At 39.4% G+C, this 25,802-nt stretch overlaps 1 protein-coding gene across 1 annotated transcript in view; it reads right to left on the bottom strand.

The window, feature by feature from the left end:
• The window catches only part of SRRT (serrate, RNA effector molecule), a 33,706-nt gene extending 18,055 nt beyond the window's left edge, over positions 1-15,651 (bottom strand). The window contains exons 1-9 of the mRNA XM_053718364.1: positions 15,547-15,651; positions 13,907-14,041; positions 12,986-13,114; positions 9,709-9,855; positions 8,866-9,054; positions 5,194-5,363; positions 4,800-4,951; positions 4,575-4,691; positions 3,831-3,942 (exon numbers count right to left, since the gene is read on the bottom strand). Of these exons, the coding sequence (XP_053574339.1) occupies positions 3,831-3,942; positions 4,575-4,691; positions 4,800-4,951; positions 5,194-5,363; positions 8,866-9,054; positions 9,709-9,855; positions 12,986-13,114; positions 13,907-14,025 (1,135 nt within the window). The 5' untranslated portion in view covers positions 14,026-14,041; positions 15,547-15,651. The remainder of the gene's footprint in view (positions 1-3,830; positions 3,943-4,574; positions 4,692-4,799; positions 4,952-5,193; positions 5,364-8,865; positions 9,055-9,708; positions 9,856-12,985; positions 13,115-13,906; positions 14,042-15,546) is intronic.
• Positions 15,652-25,802: the final 10,151 nt, after the last annotated feature.

Here is a 25,802-nt window from a genome sequence, read left to right as displayed (position 1 = left end):
TTGTACCAAAGAAGGAGAATTCCTTCAGACCAGTTCTGGATCTAAAAATATTGAATCGTTATGTAAGGATACCAACATTCAAAATGGTAACTGTAAGGACTATCTTGCCTTTTGTTCAGCAAGGGCATTATATGTCCACAATAGATTTACAGGATGCATATCTGCATATTCCGATTCATCCAGATCACTATCAGTTCCTGAGATTCTCTTTCCTGGACAAGCATTACCAGTTTGTGGCTCTGCCGTTTGGCCTAGCTACAGCTCCAAGAATTTTTACAAAGGTTCTCGGTGCCCTTCTGTCTGTAATCAGAGAACGGTATTGTGGTATTTCCTTATTTGGACGATATCTTGGTACTTGCTCAGTCTTTACATTTAGCAGAATCTCATACGAATCGACTTGTGTTGTTTCTTCAAGATCATGGTTGGAGGATCAATTCACTAAAAAGTTCATTGATTCCTCAGACAAGGGTAACCTTTCTGGGTTTCCAGATAGATTCAGTGTCCATGACTCTGTCTTTGACAGACAAGAGACGTCTAAAATTGATTTCAGCTTGTTGAAACCTTCAGTCACAATCATTCCCTTCAGTAGCCTTATGCATGGAAATTCTAGGTCTTATGACTGATGCATCGGACGCGATCCCCTTTGCTCGTTTTCACATGCGACCTCTTCAGCTCTGTATGCTGAATCAATGGTGCAGGGATTACACAAAGATATCTCAATTAATATCTTTAAAACCGATTGTACGACACTCTCTGACGTAGTGGACAGATCACCATCGTTTAATTCAGGGGGCTTCTTTTGTTCTTCCGACCTAGACTGTAATTTCAACAGATGCAAGTCTTACAGGTTGGGAAACTGTGTGGGGATCTCTGACGGCACAAGGAGTTTGGGAATCTCAGGAGGTGAGATTACTGATCAATATTTTGGAACTCCGTGCAATTTTCAGAGCTCTTCAGTCTTGGCCTCTTCTGAAGAGAGAATCGTTCATTTGTTTTCAGACAGACAATGTCACAACTGTGGCATACATCAATCATCAAGGAGGGACTCACAGTCCTCTGGCTATGAAAGAAGTATCTCGAATTCTGGTTTGGGCGGAATCCAGCTCCTGTCTAATCTCTGCGGTTCATATTCCAGGTATAGACAATTGGGAAGCGGATTATCTCAGTCGCCAAACGTTGCATCCGGGCGAATGGTCTCTTCACCCAGAGGTATTTCTTCAGATTGTTCAAATGTGGGAACTTCCAGAAATAGATCTGATGGCGTCTCATCTAAACAAGAAACTTCCCAGGTATCTGTCCAGATCCCGGGATCCTCAGGCGGAGGCAGTGGATGCATTATCACTTCCTTGGAAGTATCATCCTGCCTATATCTTTCCGCCTCTAGTTGTTCTTCCAAGAGTAATCTCCAAGATTCTGAAGGAATGCTCGTTTGTTCTTCTGGTAGCTCCGGCATGGCCTCACAGGTTTTGGTATGCGGATCTTGTCCGGATGGCCTCTTGCCAACCGTGGACTCTTCCGTTAAGACCAGACCTTCTGTCGCAAGGTCCTTTTTTCCATCAGGATCTCAAATCTTTAAATTTAAGGGTATGGAGATTGAACGCTTGATTCTTGGTCAAAGAGGTTTCTCTGACTCTGTGATTAATACTATGTTACAGGCTCGTAAATCTGTATCTAGAGAGATATATTATAGAGTCTGGAAGACTTATATTTCTTGGTGTCTCTCTCATCATTTTTCTTGGCATTCTTTTAGAATTCCGAGAATTTTACAGTTTCTTCAGGATGGTTTAGATAAAGGTTTGTCCGCAAGTTCCTTGAAAGGACAAATCTCTGCTCTTTCTGTTCTTTTTCACAGAAGGATTGCTAATCTTCCTGATATTCATTGTTTTGTACAAGCTTTGGTTCGTATAAAACCTGTCATTAAGTCAATTTCTCCTCCTTGGAGTTTGAATTTGGTTCTGGGGGCTCTTCAAGCTCCTCCTTTTGAACCTATGCATTCATTGGACATTTAATTACTTTCTTGGAAAGTTTTGTTCCTTTTGGCCATCTCTTCTGCCAGAAGAGTCTCGGAATTATCTGCTCTTTCTTGTGAGTCTCCTTTTCTGATTTATCATCAGGATAAGGCGGTGTTGCGAACTTCTTTTGAATTTTTACCTAAGGTTGTGAATTCCAACATTAGTAGAGAAATTGTTGTTCCTTCATTATGTCCTAATCCTAAGAATTCTAAGGAGAGATCGTTGCATTCTTTGGATGTTGTTAGAGCTTTGAAATATTATGTGGAAGCTACTAAGTCTTTCCGAAAGACTTCTAGTCTATTTGTCATTTTTTCCGGTTCTAGAAAAGGCCAGAAAGCTTCTGCCATTTCTTTGGCATCTTGGTTGAAATCTTTAATTCATCATGCCTATGTTGAGTCGGGTAAAACTCCGCCTCAAAGGATTACAGCTCATTCTACTAGGTCAGTTTCTACTTCCTGGGCGTTTAGGAATGAAGCTTCAGTTGATCAGATTTGCAAAGCAGCAACTTGGTCCTCTTTGCATACTTTTACTAAATTCTACCATTTTGATGTGTTTTCTTCTTCTGAAGCAGTTTTTGGTAGAAAAGTACTTCAAGGCAGCGGTTTCAGTTTGAATCTTCTGCTTATGTTTTCATTAAACTTTATTTTGGGTGTGGATTATTTTCAGCAGGAATTGGCTGTCTTTATTTTATCCCTCCCTCTCTAGTGACTCTTGCGTGGAAAGATCCACATCTTGGGTAGTCATTATCCCATACGTCACTAGCTCATGGACTCTTGCTAATTACATGAAAGAAAACATAATTTATGTAAGAACTTACCTGATAAATTCATTTCTTTCATATTAGCAAGAGTCCATGAGGCCCGCCCTTTTTTGTGGTGGTATGATTTTGTATAAAGCACAATTATTCCAATTCCTTATTTTTTATGCTTTCGCACTTTTTTCTTATCACCCCACTTCTTGGCTATTCGTTAAACTGATTTGTGGGTGTGGTGAGGGGTGTATTTATAGGCATTTTGAGGTTTGGGAAACTTTGCCCCTCCTGGTAGGAATGTATATCCCATACGTCACTAGCTCATGGACTCTTGCTAATATGAAAGAAATGAATTTATCAGGTAAGTTCTTACATAAATTATGTTTTTGCAGTTCCTAATTTGACCAACTCTCCTGAGGCCAGTCAGCAGTGTTCACCCCAGGACCTATTTAATGGTCACACCAACTGGCTAAAATTTAAGCCAATATTGGCTATTACATTTCTTAATATTTGTTGCACAAATCATTAAATCAATGTTAAATTATGCAAATAATTTGAGTTTTGAATAGCTCAAGTATTTTTTTTTAGAAATGAAAGAAAAGGTTCTACTCTTGCAATGTATTACACTGCCCCCACCTGGCTACTTTATATTCAGGTGGAAATTGACACAGTTGAAAAGGGATTTACTAACCCACATGTAAAGAGAAAGGAAAAGTGCTGTCTAACTTCTCCATTAAAAAAATTTGAATAATTTGAAGCCATTGCGCAGAACACTGAAAACTGCAAAAGAAAAATTGTCTGCGCTAATTCCCAATATAACACTAGTAAACTGCCATTCTAACTGGTTAATGCTTTTTCCACATCTCTGCATTATAGTCACTTGTAACATCCTGTACATGCAGAGGATGTACAAGCACAGACTGCTGCTTTAAAAGCGTCTGTTCATATTCTTGAGAAAAGTTACCACTATAGCAATGATCACTTTTAAAATAATTATTTTTGCAAAAACTCTTGCAATGTGATATGAAAAGCAGAATGTCCCTTTAACAATCTACTTTGGTACTCACCTCTACCATTCTGTTCTTTGTTTTCTGGCTTAGGGCTTGAAGTCTCAGAGCAAGATTCTGAATCACTGCCATCATCACTGTCACCACTTCTCTTCCGCTTTCTCTTGCTTGACTGTTAAATAAAGACACTAATTTAAAATATTCTCATTCAGACTTGCCTGTTAATTATTCATCTTTTAAGTTAAAGGAACACTCAATAAAAATTAAACTTTAATTATTCAGATAGAGCATGCAATTTTAAACAACTTTCCTATTTACTTCCATTAACAAAATGTGCACAGTCTTTTTATATTTAAAATTTGAGTCACCAGCTCCTACTGAGCATGTGCAAGAATAAGCGTGTATGCATTTGTGAATGGCTGATGGCTGTCACATGGTACAGGGGGAGTGGAAAAAGACATAACTTTTAAAATTGTCAGAAAAAAAATGTACTACTAATTTGAAGTTCAGACTAAGTGCTATTGCATTGTCTTGTTATCTTGTATTTGTTGATTATGCAAATCTACTGTGTTGACTGGTCCTTTAATAAAATGCTGTTATCCCAGATATCTAATACTCCCCATATATACATTTATTGGCACTTTATAAATAAGACAAAGTAATAATAATAATCCTTCAGCCACTGCCACCCAACAGAGGAGAGACCATACAGACACTCCTACAAAAGTAATGACAGGAATATATTCAGTCTAACAGACTGAGGTCTTGTCCATCTCCTTTGTTTTGTCTCATTTTTTGCCACACCTTTCTTGTTTCTTTCTCAGGCTCCTCTTTTTTTTCTTCTTTCTTCTCTTCCTCCACTTCAACTTTCACAGGTTTCTCTTCAGTTTCTTCTTCTTTTTCGTCTTCTTTTTTATCAGCCTACAAATAGTTAACACTCCATTAGAATGTGTACATTGAATAGCCATCTAAAAATGCATTAATGTTCCTTTCTACATAAACATGTATGCTTAAGCTCCTATTCTTCACCTTTGTTGATCCATCCTTCTCATTGGTTGGCTTCTTTTCCCCCTCAGAGTTTCGTGCCTCCTCTTTCTTTGCAGCCTCTCCTTTTGCCTCTTCTTCCTCTTCGTCTAGAATCTTCAGATCAATATCAGTTCCACCCTCCATCTTAATTACAGCTGCAAAACAATTAGATTTAGGTGTATGGCAAGACCGTTCTCCCTCTTTTAAAGGCAGTGTCTTAAATACTATGAGCTTAAGAGTTTGAATTTAAAAAGACATTTTTTCAATGTTCACCTTTTAAATGGAGAAAAGTTATGTAACAATGTAGATTTAGATGGAGCCCAGACACAAGAAAATGAGCTGTAGAAAGGAAAAATCAAGATGTACATGTATTTAAGCCACTGGGCAAACACTGTACCTGCATCCATCACTTTAATTATGGCAGGAGCCTTGTCTATGTCAAGAAGCACATCATTCAACCAGCCATTATCAAGAAGGTATAAAAAGGAATTAAGACGATTGCGAACAGCAGCTTGCGACTCCTGTTTGTGCCGACCCACTTCATCAGGATGATACTTTGAGCGAAACCTAAAGAACGGAGGGCAGGGAGATAGGAAAAAAGGGAAAATAATGAAATCCAAATTCTAAGCATCATCCAACATCAATAAGCCATGCAGATTCTAACGCCATTAACCCCTTGAATGCCACAAACTGTTGCAATAGGTTTTAGCCCATTCTAGCAAAGGTGTTAAGCACTTTGCTGAAGCTTCACAGAACAGTGCTCACATTTTTTTGACAGAGTACTCAAGAATAATTTAACCCTTCTCTTGACAAAACACTGCAATGCAAATCAGTTTATTCTTTCTGTTGAAGCTGTGCAAGATTGTGCTGTTGCACCCTGTCCTATCAATATTAATTCCCCCTAAAATTAATTTTCTTACAATTATAGAGTAGTTTAAAAAAAAACACAATGATTATACATTTTGTCCTTTCAGCGAATAACTAGTTTAAAATTTTTTAAAAGAAAAATGTGACTTCTCTTTCTATTTTGTGTAATAGAGCAGAGAACATTGTACTACAGATATATTTTTTGGAAAGTACATGTTCAGATCCTCAATAAAACAAGGTTTTCTGTTCAATCATGCACAGATGTGGTTGTCTTCTCCAATACATCTGTGGGAGTTGTATATCTCCTACTATTGGCCAAGCCATTGAATAATGCTATGTTAGTTTCAATTTAAATAACTTTCAATTATAGGCCTATTCAAAACAATAGATTTGCATTATCAACAAATGCTTAAACAAAAAACACAATACAATAACAGTCTGATTTTCAAATGAGTACGATTTTAATGAGTATGATTATTTTTTTTGGACAAATTTCAATGTTATTTATTTTTTCTGCCCCTGACAGCCATCAGCCAATCACAAATGGATATATAGCTATATACTTTAAATTTTACACATCTTAGTAATAAAGAGATTGTGCAAATTGGTAAAATACAAATTTTGAATGCTATGTCACATTCATTTTCTTAACCCTGAATGAAAAAAAAAAAAAAAAAATGTAAAAAAAAATTGTTTCTCAGCTGTGAAAACTTATCAGCCAGTGAACATCTGATCTTAAAATACCCACTGTGAAAAAACATGCATTTCCTATTTTCTTTATTATTAGTCCGCACAGCTTAACTTTACATACTGCCCTTTCATATGCATGATAATTTTTTGAATTTAATAGTGTATCCCTTTAAGTAAAGCTATTTAAATTTTCATTGCAGCCGACTGTTAGAAACAACTCCCACAGCTGTGTTGGTGAAAAAAAAAAAAAAAAAAAAAACTTACACTTGCATGACAAAAAAGGATATTTATGTAAAGCAACTTACTTACTAAATACACATTTTCTGAAGTATTTTAAATGTTAAGAAAAAAAAACGGTTTCCACAATGTACCCTTGAAATGATAAGAAACAAACGGCTGGATATGCTCTCTAAGGAAGGGATATTCCCCTTTAGAATATATAAAAAATGAGTAGTGCTAGCAACAAACTGATGTAAAAGACCTCCAATATAGCTTAAACCCAGAATGGATCAATCTTAGATTAAAAATAGACATACATACATATTTATCATCGAAGATTGATCCATTCTGAGTTTAAGCTATAGCAGCGCTCTTTACATCTGTTTGTTGCTATCAATTAGCGCTCTTTACATCTGTTGCTATAACTACGCTTGGAATGATATTCTAATGCAATAAATACCTTGTTAGAGCATTTAAATATTACATGAATGCTTCTTCATAACTACGTGTTCACAGCCACACGTTTTGTGCTTACGATCAACAATCTATTGCCACCACTAAACAGGATATGGCCGACCAACCAATTAGGAGCAGAATACAAACAAAGCTGCCAATTGCAGGTGTATACTACTCCTAACTGGCTCTGGAGTGCACCAGGAGTGTAAGCTTAAAACTCAAATATGTTGCATGGATTAAACACAGTTACCAAGTTTCTGTTAAAATAAAATGCTGTAAGGAAATAAGTATCATTCACTGCTATCTCCCATGAACCAATTCCTTGATAATTCTTTCTGCCACAGACTTATAAAGCAACACTCCCACACCTCCCTCTCTCCCACCTCCACCCAAACATAACAAATAAGACATTAATTTGCCACCCAAAATGTTACCTGATCAGCACCGGGCAGCAGAGTCAGCACAATACATTTATATTCACCAATATCCTCTGCAGGGGATAATGTTTATTTATTTTTTGGGAGATTTTATAAGAACATGGTTTCTCCCCATTGCAGTCTAACTTGCTAGCCCTATAACATTGGAAAACTAATGAAAATAAAAAAGGTCCTAACTGACTACCGTCGGAAAAAAAAACACGCCAGTAAAAAAAAAACACAGGAGAAAAACATGGTGGTAGGAGGTGGATTCCTGAAACTTGATTGGCTTTGGAAAAGGAGAAAAGCGTGTTTTTGGTTAAAGAAATGAACATAATATAAGTAAATATACATTTGCCTATAAACATGGACTTAGAGGAAATAAGAGCATGAAGGAATAGAAAAGGAGAGGTTGGGGAGAATGCAAAAAATAGGAAATATGTAAATGGTGTAAAGAAAAAAAGAATGTAAAGTGGGAATGTAAGAAGGTATTAGAGACATTAAAGTAATTTAATATATGCACAACATATATAAGCAGTTTAACACTGCATTGTGATAGTGCTGCATACATAATAAATGTTTTAAAAGCATTTAAAAACTTCCTTTTGTTAGCAAAATGTAAGTTATTTCGCAGTCACAGGACACATCCTTTTAAAAGTCTCTAAAGCATGTTTACCTTACATCGGGGTGCTCAACCTTGGCCCTCTAGAGGGTTTTGGAGCTACATTTCCCATAATGCTCAGCCAGCTTTAAGTTTCTGAACATCATGGGAAATGTAGTTCCAAAACCGCTTGAAAGCCAAGGTTGAGCATTCCTGTCTCATATCATCTGAGAGGCCAATCACTGTGTAAAATGTTGCAGGGCCAGAAATGTGGATCCTGCAGGTTACACGTCAGACTGAGGGAAGTGGCAAAAGCACAATTTTCAATAGTTAAATTATTTTAAAAAAATGGAGGGGGGAAAAAAAATATATACTTTTTCTTAATTTGAAGAGTTAGCATTTTTAAAATGTTCCTGTAACGTACAATGCGGTTTTGCATTTGAGTCATGTAACTGTCCACCAAGAAAGATACAGGAGGTGCCCTTATCAGCCAGTGAATTCCAAGTGCTTAAACATACAGTTATCATAAGTTTCAAAATCTATTTTAAAAGTTTATTTTTCCATAAAAGGGGAGTAACATTTAACTGCATGGCATCAATTTGAATTTAATGTCTCTTTAAGGGTGAGGAAAGCATCAGAATCAAGGTTAAGTCTAAAGTGGAAACAAAACAAAAAATAAATAAATATCAAGACAGATATGAGAAGACATACAATAAGGAACACGCAGACCAGAAAAAAGCTCAAGAAAAAGTAGCAAATAGAAAGAATGTGAAAGGCATGTATAAGGGTTAGAGAAAGTGTTTTAGTCAGTAGATCGTACCACTCCTCATCTTTGTGGGCCAAAAAGAAGTCCTGCATCTGCTGGCGTCGGAATTCCATCTTGTAGTCATTGTAACGTCTCACGGCCTCTGTCTCATCCACTGAATCCTCCACAGAAAGTAAAAATTCCTTAAACGTCTTCATCACAGGGGCCGGTGCCCCCAGATCGACATCATGCATGTTTCCCAGTCTGAGGAGCAGAGATAAGTGAAGGGATTATATGTAAACACACAGGTTTTTTCACTTTGCATAATAAAACATCTTTAGGGAATTAGTATTTTAGGTGAGAAATAACATGGATATTAGGAATATTAGGTATATTTGAAACAGTTTACATTATACAGAGTTATACACTAAGATTGCATAGAACAGGTAGCAATTCAGTTTGCTTCACTAATTCAACCCTAAGGAAAGAGTATTATAATGGTGCATATTTAATTTGAGGAAACTTACTTCTCAAATTGACAATGATATCGGTAGGGAATGTGTCATATCCTGCTGAAACACTATTCATTATAAATATGTGCTTAGTTTAGAATTTAGAAATTTTAAAATTCAGGCAAAGAGAAACAGACATCTGCATTTACAGACTATATGAGCAACATATCAATTAATTATACATTTTCAATGTTTTACAATGAATACAAAATCTTAAACATTTAGTTCTCTATAACAATGAGCATACCCATACTTGACAAACTTAAGAGTCACATAAGAGATTTTGCACACGGATACAAAATGGAATAACCTAGATGATGTCAAGCTAGGGAATAGGATTACAAGGATCTGGATATGTAATGCCTTTGAATAGCAGTGTGTATTTATTTGGAATATAAGCATTTACCTTGCTTGGATAGGTATCCCATGATGAGGCATGACATGCATTTCAGGATGTCCCCAAGCTTGGGGTGGGCCGTAAGTTGGACCACCTGCAGAACCAGAGTATGGCATTTCATAACCACTGTGATAGGGGTCATTGCTATGATCATCCCTAAGAAGAAGAAAAAAAAAAAAAAGAAGAATCAAGAGATTGTTATTGGGTCATCCTGTATCAAAATACCTTGTATATTCAGCCATGAAAAACTCAGAAGAGACTTAAAGGGACAGTCTACTCCAGAATTGTTATTCTTTAAAAAGATAGATAATCCCTATATTACCCATTCCCCAGTTTTGCATAGCCAACACTATTATATTAAAATACTTTTTACATCTGTGATTACCTTTTATTTAAAAGGACACCTGGCTAGGTATCAACAAAGGATACAAAGCAAATTTGATAATAGAAATAAATCGGAAACTTTTTTTAAAAAAATTGCATTCTCTATCTGAATAATTAAATATTTTTGGGGGGTTTCATGTTCCTTTAATGACACACGTCGTACAGGGTACGTCGGACACAAACTGGTCTTTAAAGACCAGCGACGTATCCTGTACGACATTAGGGGTTTCAATCGGCTGGAAGCGATCCTGATCGCTTCCAGCCGCATTCAAGGTATTGCCGTGATGCCTCGATACTGAGGCATCACAGCAATACCTTTTTTGGCAGAACAATGCAGAGGGCCACTCTGTGGCCCTCTCTGCATCGGCCGGCGATGGTGCTGATCGTTGGTGGGTGGGAGCAGCTGCAGGGAGGCGGGTGAGCGGCCCATCGCTGGTAAGCTTCCGGACAGCAATGGGAAATGCCTGTCAGGGGTGCGTGCGTACGCACGCAATCTGGCCGCAATTAACATGTAAAAATGTAAGTGATGGGTGGCAGAGGAGGGAAAAATAAATCTGAAAACATAGGGGGGAAGGGGGGGGGCGCAGCTACACTGCAGAAAAAGTTCTTTTTTTTAAAAAAAAAAAAAAAAGGGCCACATTTTATTGCAAAGTGGGTACTGGCAGACAGCTGAGAGTACCCAAAATGGTGGCAAGTACTTAAAGTGAATGTAAATTTTGATGCTAAAGTGCCCGGTTTTAAAAAATTTGATTAAAAACAGGCACTTTAATTCATCAAAGTTTACATTTCACTCGTGCTGTGAAAAAAAAAACAAAAAAAAAAAAAACTTACTTTTTACTCTTGACAGCAGCTCCAGCTTCCTCCACCTGTCGCAAAGCCTCTTCCTGGGTCTAAAATGATGAATCCAGCTTCCTCCAATCACGGCATTGAATCAGACACCGATTCCCCCGGGGGAAGCCGTGATTGGAGGATGACCTATCCATAATTTCTGACGTCAGAAATGGCTTGCAACAACCGAAGGAAGCTGGAGCTGCTGTCAAGTTTAAAAGATAAGTATTTCTTCACAACGAGTGAAATGTAAATTTTGATGAATTAAAGTGCCCGTGTTTTTAATCGAATTTTTAAAAAACGGACACTTTAGCATCAAAATTTACATTCACTTTAAGATGGTGGGGACAATTGTGGGGTGGGGGAGGGAAGAGAGCTGTTTAGGAGGGATCAGGGGGTGGGATGTGTCAGGTGGGAGGCTGATCTCTACACTAAAGCTAAAATTAACCCTTCAAGCTCCCTACAAGATACTTAATTAACCCTGTCACTGCTGGGCATAATACAAGTGTGGTGCGCAGGGGCATTTAGCGGCCTAATAACCAAAAAGCAACGCCAAAGCCATATATGTCTGCTATTTCTGAACAAATGGGATCACAGAGAAGTATTTACAACCATTTGTGCCGTAAATGCACAAGCTGTTTGTAAATCATTTCAGTGAGAAAACCAAAGTTAGTGAAAAAGTGAACAATTTTTTTTATTTAATTTTTGGCGGCGAAATGGTGGCATGAAATATATAAAAAATGGGCCTAGATCAATACTTTGGGTTGTCTACTAAACTACCCTATAGCTAAAATTAACCCTACAAGCTCCCTAATTAAACCCTTCACTGCTGGGCCTAATACAAATGTGGTGTGCAGCGGCATTTAGCTGCCTTCTAATTGCCAATAAGTAATGCCACAGCCATAAATATCTGCTATTTCTGAACAAAGGTGATCCCAGAGAAGCATTGACAACCATTTGTGCCATAATTGCACAAGCTGTTAGTAAATAATTTCAGTGAGAAACAAAGTTTGTGAAAAAGTTTACGATTTTTATTTGATCGCATTTGGCGGTGATATGGTGGCATAAAATATACCAAAATTTGGGTTGTCTACTAAAAAAAAAAAAAAAAAAAAAAAAAAAAAAACACAACACATATATACACACACACACACGTTAAGGGATATTCAGGGACTCCGGACAGATAATGTTCCAATGAAACTATAGCTAAAATTAAAAAAAAAAAAAATGCTACTTGTATTTTATTGCCCTATAACTTGCAAAGAACATGTAAACATTGGCTATTTCTAAACTCAGGACAAAATTTAGAAAGTATTTAGCATGGGTGTTTTTTGGTGGTTATAGATGTGCAACAGATTTTGGGGGTCAAAGTTAGAAAAAGTGTGTTTTTTTCATCATATTTTATAATTTTTTTATGGTTAATTATAAGATATGATGAAAATAATGGTATCTTTAGAAAGTCAATTTAATGGCGAGAAAAACGGTACATAATGTGTGGGTACAGTAAATGAGTAAGAGGAAAATTACAGCTAAACACAAACACCACAGAAATGTAAAAATAGACCTGGGCCTTAAAGGAAAGAAATTGAAAAATGGCCTTGTCCTTAAGCCTCTGCAGACTGTCCCCTTATTTCAGTTCTTTTGACAGACTTGCCTTTTAGCCAGTCGGTGCCGATTCCTAGATAACTCCACGGGCATGAGCACAACTTTAGCTATATGGCACACACGAACTACCGCTGCCTAGCTGTACAAAACTGTCAAAATGCACTGAGATAAGAGGCAGCCTTAAAGGGCTTAGAAATTAGCATAAGCCTAAATTTAGCTTTCAACAAAGAAAACCAAAAGAACAAAGCAAATTTGATGATAAAAGTAAATTTGATAAGTTGTTTATAATTACATGCCCCATCTGAATCATGAAAGTTTAATTTTTACTTTATTGTCCCTTTAAGTGTAATCTTGATTTTACTGTTCTTTAAGAGTCCAGTAATATTTAGAAGAGGGAGACTGGGAGACTGCCAATCTGATTTTTTTTTTTTTAGGGAAACAAGCTAACTTTGTAACTAACTACACTCACCAGTCCCTCCTCATGCGTTTCTGGGGTGGGCTCATTTCATGACGAGGGGGTGAAAACCTCTCTCTCCGGCTCCGGTCATAATCCCTGTATTCTCCTCGACGATTCCTCTCTCGTCCACGATCCCATTCCCTAAAAGATAAGAAACAGTGAGGGTTCCATACTCTATCACCTATAGTAAGAAACTACAAAAAGTTAACTTTTTTGCACAAAAAAAATGCCAGGACTTTATTAAAAAGGTTAACTCTTACACAAGACACCATTCCTAAAGAAGTTAACTGTATTTACCCCCATTAACACATACTTGTAGATGTCATCAATCCCCAACATGTTCCTTAGGGGCAGAAAGTCACATTGGAATCAGAGGGGCAAAGCTCTAACCCCAATGGTCACCCCTAAATTAAGAGGGTTAGGGTTCCTTATTCCCCTTGAAGCAACAGCTGCAGAGATGCATCTCTTAAAGGGACATTGGACCCAAAAACAAATTGTGATTCAGATAAAGCATGCCATTTTAAGCAACTTTCTAATTTAATCCTATTAATTTTTCTTCGTTCTCTTGCTATCTTTATTTTAAAAAGAAGGCATCTAAGCGAAGGAGCCAGCAAACTGGCCAGCATGGTTAAGAACCATGGACAGCACTTTTTTATTGGTGCTGTCTGATCAGCAAGGACAACCCAGTTTGTTCACCAAAAATGGGCCGGCATCTAAACTTACATTCTTGCTTTTCAAATAAACATACCAAGAGAATAAAGAAAATTTGATAACAGGAGTAAATTGGAAAGTTGCTTAAAATTGCATGCTCTATCTGAACAACAAAAGAAAATAAATTGGGTTCAGTGTCCCTTTAACAAGAGGCACTAGTCTTACTCTTTCAAATAAAATGTACATTAATCAGTACTCCGTATGATAAGAGTTCAGTATTACCTGTCACTCCAATCATCCCTCCGTCTCTCTTCCCTCTCCCTTGATCTATCGTAGTCACTTCTCTCTCTTCTGAACTTGTCCCTCCTTCTTCTGTCGTACTCGTCATCGCTGTCAGCCATTGTTTGACTTTATACTCTGCAAAACAGACGCCTGGCCAGTGAGAATTCAACTTTCAACAAAAAAGTTCACCACCTTTGCTGTACATCTTAACAAAAGGTTTGGTTCTTCCCATCTCCCATTTTTACCAAAAAAGGGTCAAATCTCTTCTAATCGTTTGCCATTCTATACACATGGGCCACTCTCTCGCAATGCAAGTCATCAGGGGACCCCTATCTCTTGCAGCGCAATATGAAAGGAAACGCCCCTCTCAGTGCAAGGTGTTAAGAGGGGACAGATGCCATCCCTATCAGCAGAAGATATAGGTTACGCCCCTATCTCAGCACAAAGCATTAGAGGAGACACCCCTCTTTCTTAAAGGGCCATTATACACTCATTTTTTCTTTGCATAAATGTTTTGTAGATGATCTATTTATAAAGCCCATAAAGTTTTTTTTAAAAATGTATAATTTTTCTTATTTTTAAATAACATTGCTCTGATTTTCAGACTCCTAACCAAGCCCCAAAGTTTTATTTGAATACCATCAGCTACCTTCTCCAGCTTGCTCCTGTTTGTGTAAAGGGTCTTTTCATATGCAAAAGAAGGGGAGTGTCTTATTTCCCACTTGCAGTGGGCTTTCCAACTGCCTTTGCAACAGAGCTAAACTGAAAGCTTATAAGTTTTTAAACCATTTTATACTGGATTTTTATATCAGTATCTGTGCATCTTATTCTTTATAGTAGTGTCTATTACATGCAGTTATATGAAAATGAGTGTATACTGTCCCTTTAACAAAGGCGTTAACAGGTTCACCTCTTGCTCTCACAGTGCAAGACACTCTCAGCCCAAGGTGTCAGGAAATGCCCCTCTCTCACTACAAGATGACAGGGGGACCCTCCTCTCTCACAAAGCAAGTGGTCAGGGACCTTCACCTCTCTCACCACAAGCTTTAAAGGGAACACTTTCAATTCAGGGCATCTGGGTAACCACTATTCTTTTCAGCTCAAGACATCAGCCACATGCCCTTGCTTAGCAAATTACATCAGGGCCCTTTTTAACTCAGCACAAGACATCTGGCCCACTATCCCAACACAAAATATCTGGGCCTTTCCCTCTTCACATCTGGAATAATTTCTCACAAAAATAAATGTGAACGCATACTTCAATGCACATAAGCTCTACCCCAATGCACATAATGACTAAATCCCACCAAACAAACAAAAAAGTACACGTTGTCGGCGTTTTAGAGTGCTGCTCCCTGTTTTCACACATTAAAGGCCTGTTATCTTACATGCACAAAAATGTGTAGATTATCCCGGATTATTAAACAGCCGGGTTCCTTTGTGCAAACAGAAGTGCCTTTCAGTATTCCCTCTCCTGTACACAGGCCCTGGTTCATATACATGCAACAGTCTATATGCACTGACTGTCTCTAATTCTCACACGTCTCAAATGCAATTACTACGTGCAGCCACCTCACAAACTATCCTATGCATTGCGTTAGCACCAAGCTCGTATTGTAACATTTATCCTACAACATTACATTTAATCTTGCGGCTGATTTCTTCCTCTGAGGTATTACACCGAGACCGACAAACGTACAAAGAACGACGGAGCGGGAAGCAGCACGCAATGACGCCACTTCTGGTATACGCCGGAAGTTGTATTTTCTGCCGATGATAAGATGTTTGCCCGACATAACGACTAAGGGCATCCATTACATAATATTTTGTTAACGCATTATAAAGTGGGTAATTTAAAAGATGCGATGAGCATAAATAAACACATATTGATATTTTAGAAATGAAATAAATATTTTGTTTTTGTTGAGTTTCTTGAGATCGTAACCACTTGCCAGCAAGTAAAATGTCACTTATGTTTACAGTATGTATAGCAAATGCATTTATGCATCATCATGCTGTATGTTCGAATTCAGTATGTAGATAGTCCTCTGTCGTGAAAACTCCACTATATTAAAGGTGCAGTCTACACAAAAATTGTTAATGTTTAAAAAAGATTGCTAATGCCTTTACTACCCATTCCCCAGCTTTGCACAACCAACATTGCTAGTAGTTTAATATACTCTATAACCTTTAAACCTCTAAAATTCTGCCTGTTTCAAAAGCTCTATTGTCAGCCTCTTCATCACATGCTTTTGTATTTGCTTTTCACAAGAAGAGACTGATAGTTCATGTGGGCCATATAGATAACAATGTGTTCAGGCCTTGGAAGTTATTTAAAGGGACAGTAAACCTTAAAAATAATGTTATATAATTCTGCACATAGTGCAGAATTATATAACATTATTTAGGTGCTATAGCCATAAACGCCTTTTTTACCTTTTAATTTGCTAAAAATATGGTGCTTTTACAGACCGGCTCTCTGCTCTCTGCTGAGCGGGTCTGTAAAAGCGCCATATTTTTAGCAAATTAAAAGGTAAAAAAGGCGTTTATGGCTATAGCACCTAAATAATGTTATATAATTCTGCACTATGTGCAGAATTATATAACATTATTTTTAAGGTTTACTGGCCCTTTAAGAGTTAGCACAACACAGTACTAAATACAACCCAATAGATTTTAAATAGTCACTGTCATGTGATCAGGGGGCTGTCAGAAGATGCTTAGACACAAGGTAATCACAGAGGTAAAAGGTATATTAATATAACTGTGTTGGTTGTACAAAACTGGGGAATGGGTAATAAAGGTATTATCTTTCTTTTAAAACAATAACAATTCTATTGTAGACTGTCCCTTTAATATATGTTAACGGGTACCTCTTTGAGGTCCCTTGCAATGAAAATGGGTTTAGCTAGTGCACCTTAGATATTTGGATTTTGGCATCGGGATAGAAAATGGCTGACGAGTTGAATATATGCCATTCATGCCTTGTATAAACTAATCTGCTTTTAACCCTTTCATGTCAGGGCTAAAGTGCCTACATCGGAACAACTGTTCCGATGTAGACAAATTGAAACCACGCGATCGTGCATACGATCGCGAGATTTCAATTATTGGATCGCGTCTGGGGGGGCGTCCCTACAACCCTAGGAACGCCCTCCAGACCGCGATTAAATCCTGACAGCACAGAAGGCTTCAGGACAGCCGTTAGCTATGACGTTCTATTCCGTCATAACGGCTTTAAAGCCCAGTCTAATTATGACGGAATAGAACGGCTTTAAAAGGTTAACCTCTAAACAATAGCAGAGTAACTGGTTGACAAACTCTGCTATGATCTGCATAAGGTGATGTATTTTTCATGCCTCATTCGCTTTTAAAATGAAAACATAATGTACCCTAACTAAAAGTATATGGGCCCTTGAAAAATTTATATCAGGAATTTTTAATGATCATTTTGGTTTTCACGTTGCTGTTACTCAATCTGTATTTTATGTGCATGGCTGTCATATAAATGAAAACATTTTTAACAAAATGAAGAAAAGTCAATGTAATAAAACAGATCTGACTGTAGCTTTCATTGCAACTACGCGGCTTGCATTTGGTATTGAGAGGAAGGGAACGGATTCATGTCAACTAGAGCTGCAACTAACGATTATTTTCATAATCGATTAATCGGAAGATTATTTTTTCGACTAATCGGATAAAAAGATAATACATTTTTTTCTATATTTAAAGTAAAATCCACATACCAAGTGTTACAAATATAAACTTCAGACTAAAATTTACATTAACACAACTGTTTGTTCAGCAGCAGAACAAATTTTTATAATCAAGCAAAAAAACAAAACAAAAAAAAATTGTTTCAAAAGAGGTAGAACTAGAAAGAGGTAGACTATCTATAACTTAATAACATTCTGTTATTCACTCTTTCAGAAACTTTGCATTGCATTGCAAAAATGTCAACATGAACACATGTTCCTGGTTGAGGCTGGCTCTCTTTTTGCAAGCTATTTTGTCTGCAGCAGTAAAGAGGCGCTCAGATGGTGTTTAGGTGCCTGGGATGCATAAGTAGGGTTTTGCCAATTTCACCAAGGTGGGGTATTTATTTTTGTTGGCTCCACCAATGCAAGGGACCTCCTAACAAAGTAAGTCTGGACTTTATTCCAACATAAAAATATCTTGAATATCTATATGCAATGGTAAAAAAAACAGCTATAAGGTTAGGGGGGAACAATCTAGTCCACTGTTATAGAAATAACAAATATATACTTATAGAGGTTGAATTTGGTACATATTACAATTAATTAAAAAAAAAGCGCTAAGGACTATATATCAATAACAGGACAAAGCTTTACATATTTATCTATACAATACATATAATCAGCAAATGCATGCGATACACTAATAATTGTCGAAAGAGATAATAGTGCACATCAATTCAAATAACAACTCCCATCAATCTAGGGCTAGGTGTAAATAACAAGCTCGGCACTATACCATGCAAACCATAGTCCCAAATCGTCTGATTTGATATAAAAAATCCAAAATGATGACTCCTATTTTATTTCTGGGTTGTGCATAAGTCAGGAGTAGTTATAAACTTATACTGTCCTGAAAAAGTGAAAAGTAAACGTCTGTATTAGGCTAAGGACATAAACACAAAAACTATGTGCAGGAGCTCATTGGAGTGAAGCAGCTGGTGCAGTGCACATACCAACTAATTGCAAACCAACTAATCGATTATGAGATTAGTTGACAACTATTTTCATAATCGATTATATCACAGGCACATCCACAGTAGCTCTGGGGCATAGTTACGGTGGGTCCAGGATAGATTTGGGTAATTGAGGGGGGTATCCCATTAAGCACCTTGTAGCAATAACAGATTTTTTTATTTTTTTTTAAAAAGAATCTCACTAGAACGACAACCTTTAAATGATAATTGTCATGAGGTGCAGGACATATGCAGGACACAGCTAGGATGGTACAACTCTATTTTATTACAGAGCATGGAATTATACATCTGGTATGGTTGATCTCACTAACTAACTGTGACACAGACAACCGGACCTAAGCCCCGCCCCAAATCTAGTGACATCACTTCCTGCTCTAATCACATCTTCCCCCTTTTCAAAGGACAAAGCATACATTTGAATATAACAAATAACAAGGTATACAAACAGAGTATACAACAACAATTTTGTATAGTATATAACACACAAGTTACAACATGAATTACATCCTGACTTGATCATCGGGTAGACTACCCTAGTCCACAGTGACCATGGGATTATTCTGCCCATACTTCCGGTCACTGTACTGATACTGAGGCATCCAGTTCCAAACTCTCAGGTACAGGCTGAAGATGTTTTCGGTTACGGCGTGTAACCGTCCCTCCATCAGTAAGGACTACATAAGACCTTGGTTCTGGAGAGCATCCAATTACCGTAGCAGGCGTCTTCCATTTCTTCTCATCATCCAGTTTAATTCTGACACTTTGCCCCGCATTCAGCTCCTGCAAGGGCCTCACAGAATGTCTCCTGTTGTAGAAGAATCGATAGCCCCTTTTTGCCTCTTCATCCCTCCTAAGGACTTCGTCCCGAGGAATAGAGCCAGTCGGCTGGAAGACACCCACGGAGGGTAAGGTGGTGCGAATCTGGCGTCCTAGCATCAGCTGTGCCGGGTTAAACTCTGTGGCTTGAATGGGCGTCGCCCTATAGGACAAGAGGGCTAGGTATGGCTCAGATTGCTTTAAAATGAATTTTGTTGTTTGAACTGCCTTTTCAGCCATTCTGTTGGCCTGCGGGTAATGTGGACTTGACGTGGAATGTATAAAATCATATTCCCGCTGAAAGCACTGAACTCTGTAGAAGCAAACTGCATTCCGTTATCACTCACCAGCTCCATTGGAATGCCCCACCGGGCGAACAAGCTCTTAAGACGAATAATAAGACAAATAATAACGGCTTGACTTGTGATTTCATTCAAAGGTGCAATTTCCAAATACCTGGAAAAGTAGTCGATCACAACTAAGAACTTTTTCCTGTGCAGTTTGCACAAATCAACAGCTATTTTCTACCATGGGCCTGCAGGCAGCGGAGTAGAAATCAAGGGCTCCCTTCTCTCAGTAGGCCGGCGTTCCCGGCAAAAGGCACATTTAGACACATGACTTGCAATGTCGGAGCTAATCCCAGGCCACCATACAGCTGTAGCTGCCCTTTCTCTGCACTTTGTAATGCCTAATGCCAGGAATAACAATGCGGTCCTGGAACAGCACCAACCCCTCCAGCTCCGTGAGCTGCAACCTCTCTGACTGGTAAGAATTTAAAGACATCCAGGCTGCCCGACTCTCGGGCCAACCTTCTTTTATGAACTTTATAACTTCTTGAAGGTCTGTATCTTAATATGTCTCTTTATTTCTTCCAGTTTCCTTGAAGAAATGGACTTTGAGGCCAGAAGTGAATCTACATACACTTTCACATCCGATTCGGTTGAAGACTCTTCGGCAGCAGCCAGCGGGAGCCTGGATAGTGTATCTGCCACAACCAGTTGTTTTCCCGGCACATGCACTGCCTGAACATTGAACCTGAGCAGCCTTATTAGAAGTCTCTGGCATCTTAAGTGTGTTTTGTTGATATCGTAGGAGTTGATTAGAGGGACTAGCGGTTTATGGTCAGTCTCCAGACTAAATTTCTCTAAACCCACTAGGTAATGCTGAAAGCGCTCACAGGCCCAAACTGCAGCCAGGCACTCTTTCTCAATTTGAGCGTATTTTGACTCAGCAGCCGTCAGTGTGTGGGAACAGTAGGCAATGGGCTGTAGTTTATTTCCATTTAACTGCAGGAGGGTGGCCCCTAACCCATAACTGCTCGCATCAGCATTAACCACAGTCTTTTTAGAAGGGTCGTAGAACCCCAGCACTGGGGCATACCCCAGCAGGGACTTGGCCTGCATAAAAGATTCTTCCTGTGAAGGTCCCCAGACCCAGGCAACATCTTTCTTTAGCAACTCTGTGATAGGGTGTAGTACTGTGGATAAATCTGGAAGGAACCTGCCCACATAATTTACAAGGCCCAATATTTGTCTCAGCTCATGTACATCTGAAGGACTTTTCATCTGTTCAATAGCACAAATTTTCTCGGGGTCTGGTTTGATGCCATCGCCATTGATGATATGCCCAAAGTAACATAATTCAGATTTTCTAAAATGGCATTTTTCTTTATTTAGCTTCAGCCCAGACTCTCTGATAGTCTGCAACACACAGCTTAATCGCTGATCGTGTTCCTCCAAAGTAGACCCATACACTAAGATGTCGTCCATGACGACTGCCGTGCCCACGTGGTCTCTTAGGAGAGAACTCATTTCCCTTTGAAAGATTTCAGGAGCAGAGGATATCCCGAAGGGGAGTCTGCAGAAGCAAAACCGACCTACCGGTGTAATAAAGGTAGTCAGTTTGCGGCACTTTGGATCTAGAGGAATCTGCCAGAAGCCGCTAGAAGCGTCCAATGTAGAGAAGAACTTCGCCCCAGCCAATTTCTGAGCTATTTCTTCCAATGTCGGCAGCACAAATCTCTCTCTCTCTTCACTGCCTCATTCAACCTTTTCAAGTCTACACAGATGCGCACCTTCCCGTTTTTCTTTGCAACAGGTACAATGGGGGCACACCAGTCAGTTGTTTCAACAACCTCTTCAATAACCCCCATATTCTTCATGCGCATAAGCTCCTTCTCCACTTGAGGCATGATGCTATCTTTATTTTAAAAGCAGGACTGTAAATCTTATTGGACAATGTTTAGAAGTCTATGTGTTATTTTTCATTTAAACCAGAGACCTCGTGCAGTTAGATGAGAAAATGAGGGTGTACTACACACCAGTGTGTATTACTACCCTTAGGGGGCGCCTCCTAAGGCGTATCAACTTGACAAATGCTTAAGCAATAACAAAAACCTAAATTATTACTTGTAGGATATGTAAATATGCATATACATATATATAAGGGTGTACCAACATAAAATCCAAATGAGTGATAGTGATACAGTCCCAATCAATAATGGATCCAAGACACGGTAGGCAGCTCTCAGTCTTAGGATGGTCTTCCTGAAAGATGGGTAACTGAAAAAAGATAGAACACAGAGGCGCCAAACATGGCCTAGTATAGCCAGAAACCAGATTATCTGGTTTCTGGCTATACTAGGCCATGTTTGGCGCCTCTGTGTTCTATCTTTTTTCAGTTACCTCGTGCAGTTAGGTGGCCGTTGAAATCTCTTGTAATAATGCATTGTCTTTGCCCGATTCTCTTTAGGGGGCTGGTATTAGGGCAGTTCAACAAGCTCCTGCAGTTCGTTTCAACCTTGCAGATTTTTTTTTTTTTTTAGTCTTTACATTTCTCATTGAAATTTAAAACATTGACTCTGGTGAATAAATATAACTTTAACAATAACAGTGATTAACGTTTGGTTCCTACACAGGTAGGGTGTTAGTTTAGAAAATTATCCATGGGGGGGGGGGGTTAAGGAGGGCTTAAGAAGAGGAGGAAGGGGGGGCTCGGATGTGGGGGGGGGGGGAAAGGGTACATCTTATTGGAGAGGGGAGAGAGAGTGGGGATGGTGGGGAGAAGGATGGGAGATGGGGGGGGCAGGGGGGAATGGGAAGGTCTTGTGGACCGCTGCGAATGAGGGCGACCAACACTTAGAGTTTAGATAGGTGTCCCTGTGGTTGTAGTGTGTGAAGGGGGTTAGGCGGGGGGAAGGTTTGTTCAGATTTGAGTGTCTTTCCACGTTAGGTTCATGTATTCATGAAAGTCGGGTCTCCCTGTCTTGATGTAATGGTATCTTTCTAGCTGTAGGTATGTTGTGACAAGGTTTTCCCATTCTAGTATATAGTTCTTTTTTATCTTCCATAATTGAGTCATGCTTTACCATGAAACCTTGCAATGCCGTGATAGTCCTTCCTATGTCCCTGTTAAGCATCTTCTTTACTCTTAACCTGGCCCTGACAGAAATCATATACCGCCACCTAATTCTGGCGATCATGTTGGACCATCTGACTAATACCCCAGGGGACCAATTTCTAATCCATCCTATGTCAGACTAAATGATGCTAGTGATGTTCAGTGCATGGAGGAGCCCCAAGTCGTTACCCCTCAAATTAACAATTATGATGTTTGGGTTTCCCCATCTTTTTGGGCCTCAATGAGGGCCCGGGTAAGTCCCGCCAACACACGACCCTACACCTTAGCCATCTAATGGACACCAGGGAACAACACCATCCCAAATTCTGACTGATGCTTTAATAAACGTTTAGTGGACAAAAGAGTGTCCAACAATCCACCCTTGAGTTGCTTTCTGTGGTACACCTGCAAAACAAGATAGACAGGTAAACTCTGAGATGATCATGCCATGGATCCAAAAGCCATCCGAATACCACGTCTCCCTGTTACTGCTCCCCTGCAACTGGCCACAGATAGATTTTATACTTACTCGACTGGCATGAGACGATGTTGCAGATGCCGCCTCTAGAGCAATTCTCTGCTCTTGCACTTGTTGCTACACTTATCCTACATGAATGTAGGACTATTCTGACAGGGCTAAGTTCAACCCTGTGGCATTGCCAAAAGCGGATGGAATTGGAAAGATGACAATGCTGTGCTATTGTTTTGCATCAGAAACTGCATGAGGCCGTCGGGCCAAAAACTCCTGCACCAAGCTCACTAGGCAGTAGGCGCTGCTGTTGTGAGCCTTCAGTGTCAGCCAGACGCCTTTTCCTTTTTGGTTGGTTTTCAACTTCGGGATTAACAGCAATACCGCATATTTGTACATCCTAATGTAATTTGCACTCAGCCCACTGATGCCAGAAGTATTATCATTCACATCAAGCATTGAGTATGTGAGGCCCATTTCATTCATACCATTAGAAGAGGGATGTGAGACTGTCTCAGCACCCCCTCCCCCATTATCCCTAAACAATTGGTTGACTGTGTCCCCCAGATCATGTCTCTAGCTCCAATTAATCTTTGGCAGCAGTGCTTCTAGGTTACCTATATCATCCCTAGGCCAGCTTGACCTCTGCCTAGCTGCACTTTCCCATTGCTCCCCCGCCATTGGTGGGGACTGCCAGGCCCAAAGTGCTGTGCGTGTTGGACATGATAATGAGAACTCTGTGCTGAATTTATACCCTGGATTAACCCCCAGCCTTGCACCATTTGTTGATTTGGTATCCCCATCCCTTCCAGTTAGGTCCCTCAGCCCTGCGGTCCACACCCGGTGCTCAACTACCGGTGTGGACCAACTTGACCGGTGCAACACCAATGTGCATCCATGCTGATGCTGCACCGCATGTCCTGTGAGGGTGGAGGTGGTGAAGGTTGCATCTTGTAACGTTGCTGGAAGTGACAACACTGTAAAGTGCAACAGAAAGGTTCGCAGCTGAATGGTCTGCTCCGCCACCAAGGATGATCTGCCGCCATTAATGGCCTGGGCTGCATTCGGTATGCAACTCTCTGGAACAGGAAGGCCCGCATCCTGGCCTGGACTAGGGGGACCACTGGAAGCGCAAAAAGTGACTGCAGAGGCCAAAGACTGGATTATGGCCACCAATGCTGCAGTGGCATTAGTTTGCAGAACATGTAAGGTGCAATATTTTGGGACAATGGTAATGCTTGATTTTGCAGGCCTGTTTGCTGCATATTAGAATTATGATCTGTGGATGTGCTGCAACCTCCGCCTGTACCTGGTGCCCCTGCCTGAGAGAGCCTCCCTGACCCCTGGGATCACTGGGATTTGGAGAAGGTGTCTTGGGATCAGTGATACTTATCTTTCTCCTTGCAGGTGCTCTGGATCGTGCTGAAGAAGATTCACCCCAAAAACACTTAGGAGTTATTGACGATGCCTGGACCTCCCCATAGCCTCTGCAGGAATCAGTAAAACTTTATCCAGCAGGAGAAAGAGGGCCTGAGGACTTTGTGACCTCTTTATCAAGGTAAGCCCCCCTAGTACTACATTGCTGCCCCCAACGACATACGCTCTCCAGCCTAAAGGTACTGCGGGCCTATTGCAGAGCTCTCCACTATCATTGTGTTTGTCGTCTTGATCAGTAAGTTGCATTTAACACAGGAGTAACAAAGTGCAAATTGAAAAGTGGCACACTCTTTTGGTTTAGCAGAATCAGCTCTTGAGAGCTGTGTGTGAACCATAGATCAAATGTAAATTCCCCAAATTAAAACTAAATATAAATATTACAATTTTCTTTAAAGAGAAAAAATAAAGTAACATCTAATGTGAAGGGTGCACTATCTTGTAAAAAAAAAAAAACCTGGTCTAAAGGGATCGTTTACATTACATCTTTAATGTAGGTGGTGATACTGCTTTTACAATTCCACGAGTATCAAAAAAAGCATTGCCACCTATAGTATAACACCTCTAGGCTAGATTGCCTTCAAGCACTGATTTCAGCCCTTTTTAAAATTTCACCATCAATCACAATTGCAAGTCGGATCCCTTTTTAGAATACCGCATTACCGTAATACTTTTATCATTGGGCCCTAAGTAAGCAGGTTTTTGTTTAAAGTGAAGGTAAAGTTGTACCTATCTATAAACCCTAATGAATTAGTCATAGTTAAAAAAATGCAATCGCTAACTTTTTTTTTCAGAATGTATTAAAAGTGTATGTAAAATAAAGGTTTATATTACCCCACCGTTATGTTCCTTACTCCTCCCATCAGCTATTTCCTTATCTTGGAGAGAGTGACGTATAGAGCGGTCCCACCCGCTCTATACGTGTCTCCAAAGCGAGTTCACAAGGATCCTATAAATTGCGCATGCGCATTGCGTCGACTACTCTCAGCAATGCGCATGCAGTGATATACTATGTTAATGCAAATCATTCATGATTGCAATAGGCA

Source organism: Bombina bombina, chromosome 6 (assembly GCF_027579735.1).
Source record: "Bombina bombina isolate aBomBom1 chromosome 6, aBomBom1.pri, whole genome shotgun sequence".
NCBI lineage: Eukaryota > Metazoa > Chordata > Amphibia > Anura > Bombinatoridae > Bombina > Bombina bombina.
The sequence above is the reverse complement of the archived record's forward strand: the minus strand, read 5'-3'. Positions and strand labels throughout refer to the sequence as shown.